General features: G+C 63.8%; 2 protein-coding genes across 2 annotated transcripts; one reads left to right on the plus strand and one right to left on the minus strand.

The window, feature by feature from the left end:
- Nucleotides 1-1164: 1164 nt before the first annotated feature.
- On the plus strand, nucleotides 1165-11897 carry ERBB2 (erb-b2 receptor tyrosine kinase 2). The gene is made up of 27 exons (XM_074557659.1): nucleotides 1165-1418; nucleotides 3697-3848; nucleotides 3928-4114; nucleotides 4280-4417; nucleotides 4506-4574; nucleotides 5376-5488; nucleotides 5562-5703; nucleotides 5782-5898; nucleotides 6427-6553; nucleotides 6633-6706; nucleotides 6789-6879; nucleotides 7493-7692; nucleotides 7776-7908; nucleotides 8000-8090; nucleotides 8171-8331; nucleotides 8419-8466; nucleotides 8913-9051; nucleotides 9140-9262; nucleotides 9339-9437; nucleotides 9518-9703; nucleotides 9780-9935; nucleotides 10015-10090; nucleotides 10175-10321; nucleotides 10409-10506; nucleotides 10580-10750; nucleotides 10858-11116; nucleotides 11216-11897. Exons 1-27 carry the CDS (start codon nucleotides 1340-1342, stop codon nucleotides 11545-11547), a joined length of 3708 nt encoding a protein of 1235 aa, XP_074413760.1. The 5' UTR covers nucleotides 1165-1339; the 3' UTR covers nucleotides 11548-11897.
- Nucleotides 11898-12597: 700 nt separating this feature from the next.
- MIEN1 (migration and invasion enhancer 1) lies at nucleotides 12598-15196 on the minus strand. Its single transcript, XM_074557779.1, has 4 exons — nucleotides 15038-15196; nucleotides 13773-13870; nucleotides 13394-13470; nucleotides 12598-13193 (listed from the first exon to the last, which is right to left on the minus strand). Exons 1-4 carry the CDS (start codon nucleotides 15124-15126, stop codon nucleotides 13110-13112), a joined length of 348 nt encoding a protein of 115 aa, XP_074413880.1. The 5' UTR covers nucleotides 15127-15196; the 3' UTR covers nucleotides 12598-13109.
- Nucleotides 15197-18531: the final 3335 nt, after the last annotated feature.

Below are 18531 nucleotides of genomic sequence, written 5' to 3' on the forward strand. Positions count from 1 at the left end.
TCCCCCCGAGCGGGCGGCCATGGGATATATCCCCCCGTGTGCCCTCTGCTGAGGCTCATGGGATATATCCCCCCATGTATGCTCTGCTGAGGCTCATGGGATATAACCCCCCATGGGGCCCGGGGATCCCGGACACTGCGGGGACCCTCCGGTATCCTGCGGGGATCCTCCGGTGTCCTGCGGGGCTTGGGACCGGTTCAGGGCACGGGGGCAGCGCGGCTTGAGGAACTGAGTGGTCCCGGTCATGCGGGACCCCTAGCAGCGGCCTGGCCTGAGGTGACAGTGATGTGCTGGATCCTGTCCCCATGGCAGGCGGGACCCCAACACCGAGTGTCCCCTCTTTGGGGGCTCCTCCCTCGTGGCAGCCTTGGTGGCACATGTGGAAGCACAGACTGGGGTGACCAAGGGTACAGGGGGGGCAGAACCTGCCCTGTGTGGGGGTCACATCCTGGTCCCCCATCCCAGCTGCTCCTGGCTCTGCCCGGCTGGGGGGTTCCGATGGGGTCACCCCCATGTGAGGGGGTCCGCAGCTGTGGAGGACCCCCCCATCCCAATTCTCTGTGTGCTCAGGGCAGCAGGTGAAGGTGCAACAGGTAGGGGACAGGTGCCAGCTCTCGGTCACCCCATTTAGGACCCGTCAGGTGCTGCTGGAGTGTCCCTGTCCCCCCAGAACAGCCGCCAGCCCCCCGCACCATTCCGGGGTGCCAGCTCTGGGACTGACCCCCAAACCCACGAATGGCATTTTTGTCCCATTCCCCCTCATGGGTGACAGTCACACCCCAAGTGAGGGGACAGGGATGGAGGTCGTGTGTGTCCCCGTACCCCCCCCCCCCGCCATTCAGGCAACCCCCGCCCTCGGGGATCGCAGCGGGACCCCAGGGCTGGGGAGCACCGGGGAACGGGAACGGGGCACTCCGGGATGGCGGGGATGGACCGGGGGGGTTCGGGGCTCCTGCTGCTCCGGGGGGGTGGAAAGTGGGGTCGGAGCCCCCCTGGAAATGGGGATGGAAAGGGGGAACGGGGGGTCCCGGTGCTCCCGGTGCATGCACGACGGTGATTCCCGGTGCTCGGGAGCAGGGAAGGGGGGTCCGGGGCGGGACATTCCCGGTGCTCCGGGAGGTTGGAAGAGGGTGGGTGGGTGGGGGGGTCTGTCCTGCTCCGGGCCGGCGGGAGCGCGCGGGGGCGGCGGGAGCGCGCGGCGCGCCCTCGCCCGGGGCCGGGACCGGGATCGGGATCGCGAGGCGGAGCCCGGGAGCGGCGGGAGGCGGCGGCTCCGGCTCCGCAAACTTTCCCGGAGCAGCGGCGGCGGGGCCATGGGCCGCGGGCCGCGCTGAGCACCATGATCGCGGCCGGGGGCTGCCTCGGCGCCGCGCTGCTGCTGCTGCTGGCCGCCCTGTGCCCCCCCGCCGCCGCCGAAGGTGGGTCCCACCGGGGGGCACCGGCACTCGGGGGGACTCCGGCCCCGCGCGGCGACTTCGCGTAAAGTTTTGCACGGGACCGGGGGGGCACCGGGAGAGCGAACCGGGCAAGGGAGGGGGGGACACGGGGGGCGTGACCGAGAGGGCACCGGGGGGACATCGGGGGTGGGACCGAGTGGAAAACCGGGAGGGGGCGGTGGGGGGAACCGAGGGAGCAGCGGGAGGGGACGGTGGCGGCCTCGAGTTGCGAATGAGGGGGGCACCGGGGGTGGGACCGGGCAGCTCTGGGGGGCACCGGGGGCTGCATGGTTGGAAGTGACGGGACGGCCTCACCCGGTGCCCCCTGGGTGCCCCCGGTTCTCCCCGCCGCGGGCAGCGCGACCCCGGTGTCCCTGCGGCCACCAGGACTGGGAGCCGAACTGGTGTGGACTGGGAGGCGCTGGGGCCCAGCGGGAGGCCCTGCCCGCTCACCCCGGTGCCCCCGAGCTGCACGATTCCCGAGAGGGATTTAGGGGCTCCGGTAGAGCCCGGAGAGGGGTGCAGCGCGCAGGGCTCCGGTACCGCCGGGAGAAGCGGGAACGGGGGTCCCCAGCTTGTGGGGGTGCCCTCCCCGTGGGCATCGGGAGCGGCTCGGTGGCTGGGTGGGTGGCTGGGTGGGTGCGTCCCCGTCGCTCCCATCCACATTCTCGACGTGCCGCACCCAGCCCAGCCCCGGGGGGAGCGGGGAGCCCGGCCCGGCAGCCCCCGGGCCTCGGCCACGCTCCGCGGGAACGGGGCAGGAACGGGGCCAGTAGGGCACGGCGCTGGTGGCCCCAAAATGGGCACCGGCAGCCCCAAAAGTTGCACCCTGCTGCCTCATTCCTCGTGTCGGGGGGCAGCTCCAGCAGCGGGAGTTTGGAAAGTGAACGCTCGGTGTGGGGTCGTGGGACGGGGACGTGGGGACACGGCCCACAGCTCACGGTGCTGGGAGGGTCTGTGTGGGGCCAGCTCGTGGGTGGGGACAGCTCGGGACAGCCCCGTGGGCACGTGGCTCACGGGCTCGGCCGGACACCCGTGGGCAGCCCCGGTGCTCGGTGCTGGCACCGCCCGCTGGGTGAGCCCGGCAGGACCGAGCAGTCCCTGCCCTGCCCGGTGCCCACAGGGGAGCTGGGCGAGCATCCAAACCCAAATCCAGGGGGAACAGAGCCGGGATCCCACCAGGATCCGCACACTCGTCCCACCCGCCCTTTGCCCCGGGGAAGCCCCAGCACCCCTCGCCTCTCACGGCAGGTGTGGGCGCAGACCTTGAGCTTTGGCCGCCCCACGCTTCCCCTTCCCGGGTCCCCCCCGTTTCACCCCGCTCGGGTGGGACACAGCCGAACCCCAAATTCAGGGGGGGTTTCCTCCTTCCTGGCCGTGTTTTCCCCGGCTCGGAGAGGCCTCGGAGCAGGCGGGGGAGTTGAGTGCCCGCCGGCTCTGCGGGCCCGCAGCTGCCCAGCACCGGGGGCTGTCACTCAGCCACCGAGCAGCCGGGACCGGACACCGAGCCCCCCCAGACCCCCGTGTGCCCCCTGCCCGCGCTGGGACGGCTCTGGGGGTGACCCCGCGGTGGCGGCGGGGTCAGCGCGGGGAGCGGGGCTCGGTGTGGCTCGGGGGGCTCTCCCCGTTGGGTGTTGGTTGTTGTTGGGGTGCCGGGGGCCTCGGGCGCGCCGGGGCTGGGCCGTGCCGAGCCGAGCCGTGCCCGCCAGCCCTGCGTCACCGCTGCTCCCCAAACACGCCCGACCTGAAAAGGCGGTTCCAGCCGGGAGCGGGCGGCCGGGGCCCGGTGCCACCCGCGCCCGTGACTCACCCGCTCGGGGCTCGCACCCAGCGCGGGTTCCCGCACACCCCCAGCCCCGCCGGGATGCCCGGGGATGCTCTCCCGGCCAGGAGCCCCCCACAATGGATGGGGCCGGCGGGGCCTCGCAGCCGTCGCCGCTCAACAATCGGGTCTTGTGTCGGCGTGGGCAGCGCATTCCTGCCCGCGGCCCCCGCTCCGGCCCCGCCGCTCTGGGGGTCCTAACCCAGCCCCCGCCGCGGGCACGGGGAGACACCGATCCCCGTTGTGCCCCGAGCGGGGCCCGGTCGGGCTTTGCCGGGGTTGGGATCCGGGGGAGCCTCGGTGCAGGAAACCCATCGGAAGCTGTTGGGAGATAAACGGCGGCCGCCGCACCCGCGGCGTTTCCTGCGGGGGCCGGAGCTCCGTGTGTGTCCCACGGGGGGGATCGGGGGACCCGCTGAGCCCCCGTTGTCCCCACAGTCTGCACCGGCACCGACATGAAGCTGCTGCGTCCCTCCAGCCCCGAGAGCCACTACGAGACCCTGCGGCACCTGTACCAGGGCTGCCAGGTGGTGCAGGGCAACCTGGAGCTCACCTACCTGCCCGCCGACGCCGACACCTCCTTCCTCAAGGTGCGCAGCGCTAAAACGCCCCAAAGGGGGGAAAGACGAGGGTCTGACCGACCCCTCACCCGTGTCCCCCCCATGGCAGGACATCAAGGAGGTGCAGGGCTACGTGTTGATCGCGGAGAACCAAGTGAGCGGGCTGGAGCTGCAGAGCCTGCGCATCATCCGCGGCACGCAGCTCTTCCAGGAGCGCTACGCCCTGGCCGTGCTGGGCAACGCCGGCCCCGCCGGGGCACCGGGGCTGCGGCAGCTCGGCATGAGGCACCTCACAGGTGGGGAAGCCCTGTCTGGGATACTCGGATATGTGGGTTGCTGCTCCTGTAGTTGGGAGCTGCCAGCTCCGGTCTGGGAATCCAAAGTTCTGGGTGCTCCCCAGCTCCGTACCGAGGAGTGGGAGCTGCAGGTCCATGCTGACCCCCCAACCTGTCCCCCCACAGAGATCCTGAAGGGAGGGGTGCTCATTGAGAGGAACCCCGAGCTGTGTTTCCAGGAGACCATCCTGTGGAGCGACATCCTGCACCGGCACAACGAGTTCCGTGCCGACATCCAGGTGGAGAGCACCCGCACCCGCAGCTGTGAGTGGGGGGTTTGTGCTGCCAGGGGGGGTTCTGGGGGGGTTCCAGCCCCTCCTGGCACCCCCTGCTCACTCTCCCCCCTGTGCAGGTCCCGACTGCCGGGCGCTCTGTGCCGAGGGGCACTGCTGGGGTGAGGGCAAACAGGATTGCCAGACATGTGAGTGTGGGGCCCACAGAGGCTCTGAGCCCCCCCTCAGAGACCCCCAAAGCCCCTGGGAACTCCTTTCCTTCCCTCTGTATGTCCCTGCTTCACTGATCACCACTTGGCACCCAAATCTGTGTCCTAGAGAATCCCTGGACGTTCTGTTTGCACTCCCAAATTCTTGCCCTGCTGAGCCCTGCTGGTCACCTAAGTCCAATTTACAGAGAATCTCTGGACCTTCCATTTGCCCCCCCAAATCTCTGTCCCACTGACCCCCCATTTACCACCTAAATCTTGCCCCTAGAAGCACCCTGACCTGTTTAGCCCCCAAATCTTTGTTCCACTGAGCCCTCCATAACACCCAAATCTTGGCCCCAGACATCCCCTAAAATCCCTGCTCTGGGAGCCCCCCCCTTACACCCCAAATCCCAGCTCTGGGAGCCTCTCCTTACACCCCAAATCCCTGCTCTGGGAGCCCCCTCTTACACCCCAAATCCCAGCTCTGGGATCTTCCCCTTTCATCCCAAATCCCTGCTCTGGGAACCTCCCTTTACACTCCAAATCCCTGCCTTGAGGACCTCTGCTTACACCCCAAATCTCTGCTCTGGGAGCCTCCTCTTTCACCCCAAATCCCATCCCTAGGAACTTCCCCCCCTAAATTCATTTCCTACTCTTTTTATTTGCCATCTCAATTCCCACCACCCAGATTTTCACCCCGGAACCCCCCTTACCCTCCAACCCCTCATCCTGGTGTCTCCCCCATTGCCTGGAGGGAGGGAATTTGTGTCCCCAACGTGTCCCTCTGTGTCCCTGCAGTGACCAACAGCATCTGCCACGGCTGCCCACGCTGCAAGGGCACGAAACCCACGGATTGCTGCCACGAGCAGTGCGCTGCCGGCTGCACCGGCCCCAAGCACTCTGACTGCCTGGTGAGCATGGGACAGGGACACTGAGGGTCCTGGGGGGACACAGGGGTCTCACACAGCTGTGTCCCCTCCCCAGGCATGCCTGAACTTCAACAGGAGCGGGATTTGTGAGCTGCACTGCCCCCCACTCGTTGTCTACAACTCAGACACCTTCGAGTCGATGCCCAACCCCGACGGGCGCTACACCTTTGGTGCCAGCTGTGTCAGCCAGTGTCCCTGTGAGTGCCACCCTGGGGGGGGTCGGGGGCAGCCAGCGTGGCCCTGACCCCCCCCTCCCTTCCTGCCACCCCCTGCAGACAATTACCTCGCCACGGAGGTGGGGTCCTGCACCCTCGTGTGCCCCCAGAACAGCCAGGAGGTCACGGTCAACAACGTGCAGAAGTGTGAGAAGTGCAGCAAACCCTGCCCAGAGGGTGAGAACCCCCCCCTGAGGTTTGGGGGGGCTCTGGGTGCCCTGGGGATGTGGGGGAGCAGCCCCCAGGGCATGGGGAGGGGGGCTCTGGATGCTGCAGGATTGTGGATGAGCAGCTCCTCAATGTCCATGGGGTTCCCAAGGTTGTGGGTGAGCAGCACCCCAGTATCTGGACAGGTGTGGGGACCCCAGGAGTGTGGGTGAGCAGCCCCCAAGAGTGGCTCTGGGGACCCCAGGGATGTGGGGGAGCAGTCCCCTGGGGGCTGAGGGCTCTCTGGGGACCCCAAGGGTTTTGGTAAGAAGCCTTCCCAAGCTTGGGAGGGCTCTGGGAACCCCAAGGGTTTGGTAAGAAGCCTTCCCAAGCTTTGGGGGGCTCTGGGGACCCCAAGGATGGGGGTGATCCATCCTCAGTGCAGCTCTGGGGTCTCCAAGGCTGTGTGGGGGTGCTGCTGTGCCCTGTGGCTGCTGGGGCAGTGTTTTGGGGGGCTCAGAGGTCCTGGAAGAGCACACCCCTGCCGTGCCCCCCCAGTGTGCTACGGGCTGGGAGTGGATTTCCTGAAGGGTGTCCGTGCTGTGAACGCCTCCAACATCCAACACTTCTCTGGCTGCACCAAGATTTTTGGGAGCCTGGCTTTTCTCCCCGAGACCTTCGCTGGGTGAGTGCCTGATTCCCCTCCCTGAGCCCACTGGGGACCTCCAAAAGGAACCCCCCAACCTCCCTCCCATCCCCTGCAGGGACCCCAGCACCAACACCCCACCCCTGGACCCCAAACTGCTGCGGATCTTCGAGAGCCTGGAGGAGCTGACGGGTGAGAGCTGGGGGAGCTGGGGGGGATTGGGGGGCTCTGGGTTTGGGGGGGACATCAGGGGGTGACACTCAGCTCCCCCCAGGATTCCTCTACATCGCAGCCTGGCCGCCGGACATGAAGGACCTGGGAGTGTTCCAGAACCTGCGGGTGATCCGGGGCAGGGTCCTGCACAAGTGAGCGGGGACAGGGACAGGGGGGGACACGGGGACATGGGGGGACACGGGGACATGAGGGGATGCAGAGGGACACATGAGGGGACATGGGGACATATGGGGAGGCAGGGGGACACATGAGGGGACACAGGGGGACCATGAGGGGACACGAGGACATGGGGTGACACAGGAGCATGGGGATGCAGGGGGACACATGAGGGGACATGAGGGGAGGCAGGGGGACCATGAGGGGACACAGGGACATGGAGTGACATGGAAACATGGGGATGCAGGGGGACACATGAGGGGACACAGGGACATGGGGGGGATGCAAGGGGACACATGAGGGGATATGGGGACATGGAGTGACATAGGAACATGGGGATGTGGGGAGATACAGGGGGACACATGAGGGGACACAGGGACATGCAGAGGGGATGTAGGGGGACACATGAGGGGATATGGGGACATGGAGTGACATAGGAACATGGGGATGCAGAGGGGACAGGGGGAGATGTTGAGGCACAGGAGGGACATGGAGGGATGCAGGGGACCATGAGGGGACACTGGAAGGACACGGGGGACATGGAGGCACACGAGGCCAGGCGTGTCTGACCCGCGGCTGTCTCGGCAGCGGCGCCTACTCGCTGACCCTGCAGGACCTGGCGGTGCAGGCGCTGGGGCTGCGGGCCCTGCAGGAGATCAGCAGCGGGATGGTGCTGGTGCACCACAACCCCCAGCTCTGCTTCCTGCAGAAGGTGCCCTGGCACAGCATCTTCCGTAACCCCCGCCAGCGCCTCTTCCAGACCCACAACAAACCCCCCGAGCAGTGCGGTAAGAGGGGTCCTGTGGGGGTGGGGGGAGATGGTGGAGCCCCCTCATTGGTGACAAAGGTGCTGATGGTGGCCCTCCTGCAGAGAGAGAGGGGCTGGTTTGCTTCCACCTCTGTGCCCAGGGGCACTGCTGGGGCCCCGGTCCCACCCAGTGCGTGGCGTGCGAGCGGTTCCTGCGTGGCCAGGAGTGCGTGGCCTCCTGCAACCTCCTGGATGGGTGAGTGGAGACCCTCGGCAGTGCCAAACAGAGCCCCCACACACACCAGGGTGAGGCTGGGACCCCATCCCTGCCTCTTTTTGCCCTGCAGAGCCATCAGGGAACACGCCAATGGGACGCGGTGCCTACCATGCCACCCTGAGTGCCAGCCCCAGAATGGCACCGAGACCTGCTTTGGATCTGTGAGGACAGGGACACACATTGAGGGGGCTGAGGGTGTCCCCACACACCTGGGTCCCTCATGCCAGCCCTGTTCCTGCAGGATCCAGACCAGTGCGTGGCCTGTGCCCACTACAAGGACGCCCAGCAGTGCGTGCGGCGCTGCCCCAGCGGCGTCAAGGCCGATGCCTCCTTTGTGCCCGTCTGGAAATACCCGGATGAATTCGGGGTGTGCCAGCTCTGCCCCACCAACTGCACCCACTCGTGAGTTGGGGGGGTCCCTAGATGAGGAGGGGGTGCTGGCAGCTGCAGGGGGGTGCTGACAGCATGGGGTTACACCTGTGTCCCCAGGTGCACCATCCGGGATGAGGACGGATGTCCTGTGGACCAGAAGCCAAGGTAAGGGTGTCACAGACATCTTTGATGAAAAATCTTTTCTTTAGGACTTTTTCTCCTCAGGAACAAAGTGTAAACAATGGTTATCTGCTGCTGTGGAATGCAACAGGTGCATCTGTGATTGGCCCATGTTGGTTGTTTCTAATTAATGGCCAATCAAAGTGAGCTAGCTTGGACAGAGAGTCCGAGCCACAAACCTTTGTTATCATTCTTTCCTATGCTATTCTTAGCTAGCCTTCTGATGAAATCCTTTCTTCTATTCTTTTAGTATAGTTTTAATATAATATATATAATAAAATAATAAATCAAGCCTTCTGAAACATGGAGTCAGATCCTCCTCTCTTCCCTCATCCTGAGACCCCTGTGAACACTCAGCAGGGGTGTGGCTCTGTTGTGCCACCCCCTCTCTGGGTGGCAGTCCCCCACACTGATGGCATTTTGGCACACAGCCAGGTGACCTCCATCATTGCTGGCGTGGTTGGGGCTCTGCTGGTCATCGTCCTGCTCCTCATCACCGTCATCTGCGTCAAGCGCCGGCGGCAGCAGGAGCGCAAGCACGCCATGCGGAGGCTGCTGCAGGAGACCGAGGTGGGGACGTCCCGGGGGGCAGGAGGGGACCCTCGGGGCTTGGGAGGGATGAGGAGCCAGGCCTTCCTCACCCCTCCATGCCCCACAGCTGGTGGAGCCACTGACGCCCAGCGGGGCCCTCCCCAACCAAGCCCAGATGAGGATCCTCAAGGAGACGGAGCTGAAGAAAGTGAAAGTTTTGGGTTCTGGTGCTTTTGGCACCGTCTATAAGGTGAGGAGTGGGGACAGCACAGCTGCACCTGGCCCTCCCTGCTCTGCATCCCCTCACCTGCTTGTCCCCACCTCAGGGCATCTGGATCCCTGATGGGGAGAGCGTGAAGATCCCCGTGGCCATCAAAGTCTTGCGGGAGAACACATCGCCCAAAGCCAACAAGGAGATCCTGGATGTGAGTGTGGTCACAACACTGAGGGGAACAGGGCTGGCAGCAGCCCCTGACCCCCACCCTGACCCCCCTGCTGCCCACAGGAGGCCTATGTGATGGCAGGGGTGGGCAGCCCCTACGTGTCCCGGCTGCTGGGCATCTGCCTGACCTCCACGGTGCAGCTGGTGACGCAGCTGATGCCCTACGGCTGCCTGCTGGACTACGTGAGGGAGAACAAGGACCACATCGGCTCCCAGGACCTGCTCAACTGGTGTGTGCAGATTGCCAAGGTAGGACAGGGCACCTGGGCAGCTCTGGGGAGGTCCTTGGGGACACCAGGGACAGCTGGACATGTGCCACCTCTAGGGGATGAGCTACCTGGAGGAGGTGAGGCTGGTGCACCGGGACTTGGCTGCTCGCAACGTCCTGGTCAAGAGCCCCAACCACGTCAAGATCACCGACTTTGGGCTGGCCCGGCTGCTGGACATCGACGAGACCGAGTACCACGCTGATGGTGGCAAGGTAGGGCACGGGACTCAGGGACAGTGGTGCTCCCCTCGGTGACAGCCATCCCCTGGTCCTGCTCACCTCTCTGTCCCAGGTGCCCATCAAGTGGATGGCGCTGGAGTCCATCCTCCGCCGGCGCTTCACGCACCAGAGCGACGTCTGGAGTTACGGTGCGTCAGGGTGTCCCCACCCCGGGGGACTTGGGGAGTCCCAATGCATTGCTCACCCCCACAGCTGTCCCCTGTCCCCTCCAGGTGTCACTGTGTGGGAGCTGATGACGTTTGGGGCAAAGCCCTACGATGGGATCCCTGCCAGGGAGATCCCAGACCTGCTGGAGAAGGGCGAGCGGCTGCCGCAGCCGCCCATCTGCACCATCGACGTCTACATGATCATGGTGAAATGTACGGGGAGGGGACACGGGGACAGGGAGGGGACAGGGCGTGCTGTCACCCTGCTCCCAGCCTCTGATGGCACCTGCCTCTGTTCAGGCTGGATGATTGACTCCGAGTGCCGGCCCAAGTTCCGGGAGTTGGTCACCGAGTTCTCCCGCATGGCCCGTGACCCCCAGCGCTTCGTGGTCATCCAGGTATGGACATCCCCGAGCTCCTGTCCCCTCATTTGTGCCTTGGGGTGAGCACTGAGCACTGTAACCCCCCCAGAACGACCTGGTGGGGGTGCCTGGCTCCATGGACAGCACCTTCTACCGGGCACTGCTGGATGAGGAGGACATGGACGACCTGGTGGACGCTGAGGAGTACCTGGTGCCCCACCACGGCTTCTTCAGCACCGACACCTCCACCACCTACCGCAGCCGCATCTCCTCCATGCGGGTACGTGGGGAGGGAGGGCTGGCAGGGGGCTCCAGGTGAGGAGGTGACCCCGTGCCACGTCTGGGACGGGCTCAAGTGCCCGACTCTGTGTCCCCTCCCACACCCAGAGCACGGCGGAGTCTCCAGCCAAGGTGGAAGAGGGCGAGGGCTTGGCCTCCTTCTCCTTCCCCGCCCAAGGCCTGGCAGAGGGGCCAGAGGGACCTGTCCCAGAGGTGCCAGATGGGGACAAGGTGGCCCTGCAGAGCCCCCCGGGGCGGGAGCCCGGGACCCTGCCCCGGTACAGCGAGGATCCCACCGGGCTGACGGCCAAGGATGGAGAAGACCCCGAGTGCTTCACTGTGCCAGCCCCCCTCAGCACCATGCCAGGTAAGGAGGGCTTGGCTGGACCCTTGGGGAGGTGCTGGGGGGTGTCTGCCTGTCCCATGACCCCTGGGGGGGTCCCTAACATGTCCCTCCACCCTGCAGAGTACGTGAACCAGGCTGGGGAGCGCCCGCCCCGCGCGCCCCCGTCCCCGCCGGACAAACCCAAGGGGCACCAGGGCAAGAACGGGCTCATCAAGGATCCCAAGAACTCCTTCCCAGCGCCCTTCGGCCACGCTGTGGAGAACCCCGAGTACCTGGCACCGCCCCACGGCACCCCCAGCCCCGGCCCCTTCAGCCAGGCCTTCGACAACCCCTACTACTGGAACCAGGACCCTGCCAAGGGTGGTGGCCCCGAAGGCGGCCCTGGCACGACGCCCACGGCCGAGAACCCCGAGTACCTCGGCCTGGCCGGCCCCGACACCACGGCCGTGTAGGAGAGACCCCCCAAACTTCACCAAGGCAGCTCAGGGAGGGATGAGCCACAGCTGTGGGGCTGGGGGTGCACCCCTGTGCCCAGGGGTGGCACCGCTGGCGGAGCCAGGACGCTGTGGGACAGCACGGTGGGGACACAAGCGTCACTCTGGGTGCCCCCAGGAGCAGCTCAGAGCCAGCAGGGCCTGCAGAAGGACAGCCCCCGTGCCATCCCCCCCACGCAGGGCTGTCCCAGTGCCTGGGACACGAGGACTTGCACTGAGGGCAGCTGGACTGAGAGCAGTCCCGGCTGCTCCGGGATTCCCTGGGAGCACCGGGATGTATATTTGACAATTGTACATTGGTTGTTTTTTCTACTCCCGTGGTCTGATTGGTTTCTCCTTCTCTGTCAAATCCAGCTCTGTCTCCCAAGGATCAACAACTTATATCCCTTCCCTTTTTCCTTCTTTTTTCCCATTTTCCTTCTCTTTTTTTCCCCTTTTTCCTTCCTTTTCCCCTTTTTTCCTTCCTTCTTTTTTTCCTCTTTTTCTTTCCTTCTCCCCTTCTTTTTTCCTCTTCCCTTCCTCCCCCTTTTCCTGTCCCTTTTCCCTTTCTCTATTTCTTCTCCATTTCCTTTCCCTTTTCCCCTCTTTTTCCATTCCTTTTCCTGTCCCTTTTCCCCTCTTTTTCCATTCCTTTTCCTTTCCCTTTTCCCCTCTTTTTCCATTCCTTTTCCTTTCCCTTTTCCCCTCTTTTTCCATTCCTTTTCCTTTCCCTTTTTCCCTCTTTTTCCATTCCTTTTCCTGTCCCTTTTCCCTTTCTCTATTTCCTTTCCCATTTCTCCATTTCCTTTCCCCTTTTTTCCATTCCTTTTTCTGTCCCCTTTTCCCTTTGTCCATTTGCTTTTCCCCTTCTGTCTTCCCTTTCCTGCGTCTTTCTTCTTCCCCTTTCCCTTCCTTTTCCTTCCCCCACTCCTCCTTTATTCCCCTTCCCTTCCTCCCCCCTCTGCCACCCCCCACCACTTCAATTCCTGATTTTGGAACCCCCCCAATCCCAAGGGACACCAGAGCAGCCACATTCTCCATCCTTTATTCCCCCAGGCCTTTGGGTTTATACACAGTATAGAATAAATAGGGGACCCCCTCACCCCAAGGCCCAGGGCAGGGACATTCCAGGCAGGAAGCAGAGCTGGGAATGGCCAGGGGGGGATGTGAACACACCTGGGCCTGTGGGGCCAGCCTGGCCTTCCCATGGCCTGCATTAAACAGTGCCAGAGGGATTTTAATCATTAACACATCCCAGGGAAAGCTACAGCCTGTGCATTCCCCTGGGAGCTGCTCCAACTCCCATTCATGGGAGACCCCCCCAGATCCCCCAGCACAGAGAAATGGGGGTGCAAAGCCTGTACCCTGAGGGGGGGCAGGCAAAGGCAGGTGGGAGACCCCCCCAAATCCACAGCTACACCCCACAGCAGGTCAGGCAGGGGACACAACGCCCCCCAGTGCCACCAGGAGGCTCCTGAGCCCCCCAGGGCTGCAGGGTTTAGGGAAGGCAGCGTGGGGGGACCCTGCTGTCCCCGGGGGGGTCACAGGATGACGCAGGGGGGGCGGCTGTTGGTGATTTTCTCCAGGGGCTCCCCATTGCGGGCTCTGCGGATGGCCTCGATCAGCTGGGGAGAGACACGGAGGTGACAGGGACAAACCCAGGCCACCATGAGGAGCTGCCCCTCTGTCCCCTCTCACCCCACCCCAGCAGGAGCTGCAGAAGGTCCTGGCAGGGTGGTAGGAAGGAGAACCAGCTCCATAAAACAATGATCCCATTAAAGGAGGGGGCTCCCTGCAAAGCAAACACCCCCCTGTGGGTACTCACATCCTTCTCGTAGGGAAAACCTCCATTCTCCAGCTTGGAGAACACCAGCTGCCCGTTGATCTCGATCTCAAAGGCACCTGAGGGGGGCCCCAGCCATCAGTTCTGTGCCCCCAAACCCCCCCATGGGCATCATCCTGCCCATACCAACCCCATGGCATCATCATCCCCCCCATGTCAACCCCATGGCATCATCCTGCCCATACCAACCCCATGGCATCATCCCCCTCATACTGATCCTACAGAGTGACATCACCCAGACCACCCCCCCCAGAATTCCAACCCCTCCCCCAGAATTCCAACCCCTCCCTGGACTTCCAACCCTGCCAAACCCCAGCAGGGCACTGGGGGGGGGGCTCTGGGTGTCAGTTTGGGGTCTCACCGGTGCCCCCCAGGCGGGACTCGATCTCGATGTCGGGGTACTCCTCCCTCACAGCGCTCGCCAGCTCCTGGTAGGTGGCCTCAAAGCCACAGGGCTCACTGGGGAACAGGGAGGGGACAGCCTGAGGAGGGGGTGCAGGGACCCCCCAAACTCTCCCCGAACTGAGGAGCCACCCCACAAGAGCTCTGCTGCATCCTGCACCCCAATTCCTAATGTCCACCTTAGGGGCCCTCCCACAGCCTCATACCCCATAACCCTCAATACCTCCTCAGCCCCACAAATCCTCTATAACCTTTTCCTGAGCCCCCAAATTCCCCTATAACCCAATTTCCTACCCTCAGAGCCCCCCAAATCCTCTGTAACCCTTTCCTCAACCTCTAAATTTGCCTATAACTCAGTGCCCCACACTGCAGAGCCCCCCAATCTTCTATAACCCCTTCCTCAGCCCCCCAATTCCCCTATAACACCCCAAATCCTCTATTACCCTCCCTCAGCCCCCGAATTCCCCTAAAATCCAATTCCCCACCCCACAGAGCCCCCCAAATCCTCTGTAACCCCTTCCTTAACCCCAATTCCTGTATAACCCTTTCCTCAACCTCCAAATTCCTCTATAACCCCTCAATTCCTCTATAACTCTTTCCTCAGCCCCCGAATTCCCCTATAACCCCTCAATTCTCCACCCCTCAGAGCCCCCCAAATTCTCTGTAATCCTCAACCTCCAAGTTCCCTTACAAGCCCCTCAGCACCCCAATTCCCCACCCTCAAAGCCCCCCAAATCGCCTATAACCCCCCAATTCCCCATTCTCAGAGCCCCCCACATCCTCTATAACACCTTCCTAAGCCCCCAATTCCCCTATAACTCCCCCAAATTCCCCTATAACCCTCAATCCCCACCCTCAGAGCCCCCCAAATCCCCTATAACCACTTCCTAAGCCCCAAATTCCCCTATAACCCCCCAATTCCCCTATAACCCCCCAGTTCCCCTATAACCCCCCAATTCCTCTATAACCCCTCCTCAGCCCCCCCAATTCCCCTATAACCCCCCGAATTCCCCTATAACCCCCAATCCCCACCCTCAGAGCCCCCCAACCTCCCTCCACCCCCTCCTCACCTCCTCCTCCAACCCCTCTAGATCCCCCTCAGCCTCTCCCTTCTCCCTCCATGCCTGAACCCCCTCATGCCTCACCCCAGTTCGTGCTCCCGGTTCTACGGTACCCCTGGCTCTCCCACCCCCGGGATCCCCTCGATCCATCCGGCCCCCTCACCAATACTCCACCACGATGCGGACCCGCCGCTCGGCCCCGCTCTCGGCCCCGTTGCCGTCGCCGTTCTCGTTCCCGGTGCCGCCGCTCATGGCCCCCCGTGCCGCCGCGCAGCCGCTTCCGGGTATAGTCACGTGATGCGCTCACTTCCGGTGCCGCTCTGTTCCGCCCCGCCCTCGTCTCGTCTGCTCTAGGAGGGCCGCCGTGACCCCGGTGACCCCCGGAGACACAAAATGACCCAAAGTGACTTCCAGGACACCTAAAGTGACCCCCAAGGGACCCAAACTCTCCGTGTGCCACCTGCAGTGACCCCCAAGACCCGCAAAAACCCCCATGAGATGCACAATGACCTCAGTGACCCCAGTGTAACCTGCACCCACACCCGTGGGACCCAAAGTGACCTCTGGGGGACCTGAAATGACCCTCAAAGGAGCTCTGGATTCCCATGGGAGTCCCCATTGCCCTGTGGGACCCACACCTAAAACCCTGTGGGGTTTCTATGGGGTTTTGTAGCCTCCCCATAAACCAACAGGAACCCTCAGCATCCCCCACAGGGACCCCCGAACCCCTCCTTGGGGACACCTCTGTGACCCCATGGCACCTCTAGTGCCCAGTGGCGACTCCCAGACCCCACAGGAGACACCCACAGAGCCCCTAAAGGACCCCACAGCATTCCCAAATCCCAAATTCCACACCCAACCCTCCTGGAAGGGCCCCTGACCTGCATGAGACCCCCATGACCCCATAGTCCCACTTGGCAGGGGTCCCTGAGGGGACAATGGGGACACCCCCTTCCCTACGGGACCCTCCCAGCCCAAATTTGGGGGTCCCAGGGGGCCCACCCCAAACCCCAATTTGGGGGCTGAGGAAAGGGTTCTAGAGGAATTGGGGGGGTTATAGGGGAATTGGAGGATTGTAGGGGAATTGGGGGGTTGTAGGGGAATTGGGGGGTTCTGAGGGTGGGGGGGCTGAGGAGGGAGGGCTGTAGGGAGGTTGAGGGGCACTGCAGGGGGAATTGGGGGTTATAGGGGAATTGGGGGTCTGAGGAGGGGTTCTAGAGGGTTGGGGGTCTCTGAGGGGTGGGAGGTTGGGGGATTATAGGGGAATTGAGGGGCCGAGGAAAGGGTTATAGGGGAATTGGGGAGTTATAAAGGAATTGGGGGGTTATAGGGGAATTGGGGGACTGAGGAGGGGTTCTAGAGGGTTGGGGGGTTCTGAGGGGTGGGAGATTGGGGTGTTATAGGGAAATTGGGGGGCTGAGGAAAGGGTTATAGAGGAATTGGGGGGTTATAAAGGAATTGGGGGGCTGAGGAAAGGGTTATAGGGGAATTGGGGGATTATAGGGGAATTGGGGGGTTATAAAGGAATTGGGGGGTTATAAAGGAATTAGGGGGCTGAGGAAAGGGTTCTAGAGGAAGTGGGAGGTTATAGGGGAATCGGCTGGGGCTCAGTGGCATCTGCAGCCCCAGGTCACCCCGAGGTGTCCCCGTGTCCCCCCACGCCCGGTGCATTGTGGGAAACTCCCCATCACCACCTCAGGGGGGTTTTGGGGGGGGTTGTGCCGGGGTCTCTCTGCCCCCCCCCCTCAGGGGTTTGGGGGTGCTGGGGGGCCCTGTGGGTGCCGGTACCGGGGCAGGGCGGCGCTGGCAGGCGGGGGCGGGAGCTGCTGCAGGTAGATAAAGGCGGGCAGAACAGGAATCCCTGGTCCGGCGGGACGGGGCCGGGGCCGGGACGCGGCGGGAGCTGCAGGTACGAGCGGGGCCGGTTCCGGGGGCTCCCGGGGGATCCCGGGGCTGGGGGGGGATCGCTGCTCATCCCGGGGTGTTGGTTCTGTCCCGTCGGGAACGGTCCCGCAGCTCCGGCTGAGTCCGCAGCCTCCCTTCGCTCCTTCCCGCCTTCCTCCCGGCTCTTCCTCCTCCTCCGCCGTCCCGCCGTGCCTGCTCTGTGCCCTGGGGAGCTCTGCACCCCCAAACTCGAGACCCCCACCCACAGCTGGGGTCCTGTTCTTCATCCTGGTGGTCCCGGCACGCTGTCCCTTGTCCTGGTGGCCCTGGGATCCCATCCCCTCATCCTGCTGGCTCTGGGATCCTGTCCCTGGGTCCTGGCGGCTTTGGGATCCCATCCCCTCACCCTGGTGGCTCTGGGATCCTGTTCCTTCACCCTGGTGGCCCTGGGATCCTGTCCCCTCACCCTCCTGTCCCTGGAATCCCACCCTCTTGTCCTGCTGGCTCTGGGATCCTGTCCCTCAGCCCTGGTGGCTTTAGGATCCTGTCCCTGGGTCCTGGTGGCTCTGGGATCCCATCCCCTCACCTTGGTGGCCCTAGAATCCCATCCCTTCGTCCTGGTGGCCCTGTGACTCCATTCCTCAGCTCTAGTGGCCCTGGGAACCTGTCCCTCAGCCCTGGTGGCCCTGGGATCCCATCCCCTCACCCTAGTGGCTCTGGAATCCTGTCCCTCGGCCCTAGTGGCTTTAGGATCCTGTCCCTGGGTCCTGGTGGCTCTGGGATCCCATCCCCTCACCATGGTGGCCCTGCAATCCTGTCCCTCACCCTGATGGCCCTGGGATCCTGTCCCTTGTCTTGGTGTCCCTGTGATTCCATTCCTCAGCCCTGGTGTCTCTGGGATCCCATTCCCCTCACCCTGGTGGCTTTAGGATCCTGTCCCTCATCCCTGTTGCTCTGGGACCCTCAATCTGGTGGCCCTGGACTCTCTGCTCCATAGCCTTGGTGGCCCTGGGGCCCATCCTGGTGCTCCTGAGCCCCTCCAGTCCCCCTCCCCATACCCTGATGTCCCCTGTGTCCCCTGATTGTCCCCTGATGCTCCTGACCCCCTCCAGTCCCTCCCTGTGTCTCCTGTTTGTCCCACACCCACCCTGGTGGTCCTGAGCCCCTCCAGTCCATAACCCCACAACCCTGATGTCCCCTGTGTCCCCTCTTTGTCCCCTGGCCCCCTCCAGTCCCCCACCCCATATCCTGATGTCCCCTGTGTCCCCTCTTTGTCCCCTGGCCCCCTCCAGTCCCCCACCCCATATCCTGATGTCCCCTGTGTCCCCTGCTTGTCCCACACCCATCCTGGTGCTCCTGAGCCCCTCCAGCCCCCCTCCTCATAACCCCAATGTCCCTGTCCTTATGTCCAAAGCCCCGCGTCCCCTGTTTGTCTCACCCCGAGTGTCCCCACCCTGCCACTGCCACCAGCCCAGGGCTCACACCCGGGGTGACGTGAGGCCACCACGGGGGTGGTGCCAGGGTGGTGTCCCTGCTGCCAGGGCCCTGTCTGTCACATCCTCCCCTCCGTGTGTCTCCTGCTGTGTCCCCTGGCTGTCCCCATGTCCCCAAATCACCCCGGGCACTGCCAGGGAGGGGACACCGGGAGCAGGGATAGAGCAGAGGGATGGGGACAGGGACACAACAGGGACACAGGGATGGCACAGGGGTGACATCAGCCCTGCCAAGCATGGACTTGGACCCCGAGAGGTGGCAGCAGGGACGGGCAGCGGG

The sequence above is a fragment of the Zonotrichia albicollis genome, chromosome 23 (genome assembly GCF_047830755.1).
Source record: "Zonotrichia albicollis isolate bZonAlb1 chromosome 23, bZonAlb1.hap1, whole genome shotgun sequence".
NCBI lineage: Eukaryota > Metazoa > Chordata > Aves > Passeriformes > Passerellidae > Zonotrichia > Zonotrichia albicollis.

What these genes read in the sequence shown, in the direction of transcription:
- MIEN1 (XM_074557779.1), bottom strand. Translation starts at nt 15,126, where the DNA reads ATGAGCGGCGGCACCGGGAACGAGAACGGCGACGGCAACGGGGCCGAG. An exon ending in CGCATCGTGGTGGAGTATTG is followed by an intron (nt 13,871 to 15,037) that starts GTGAGGGGGCCG and finishes CCTGTTCCCCAG; the next exon opens with TGAGCCCTGTGGCTTTGAGG. An exon ending in GTCCCGCCTGGGGGGCACCG is followed by an intron (nt 13,471 to 13,772) that starts GTGAGACCCCAA and finishes GGCCCCCCTCAG; the next exon opens with GTGCCTTTGAGATCGAGATC.
- ERBB2 (XM_074557659.1), top strand. Translation starts at nt 1,340, where the DNA reads ATGATCGCGGCCGGGGGCTGCCTCGGCGCCGCGCTGCTGCTGCTGCTG. An exon ending in GGCTGCTGCAGGAGACCGAG is followed by an intron (nt 9,052 to 9,139) that starts GTGGGGACGTCC and finishes CATGCCCCACAG; the next exon opens with CTGGTGGAGCCACTGACGCC. An exon ending in ACCACGCTGATGGTGGCAAG is followed by an intron (nt 9,936 to 10,014) that starts GTAGGGCACGGG and finishes TCTCTGTCCCAG; the next exon opens with GTGCCCATCAAGTGGATGGC.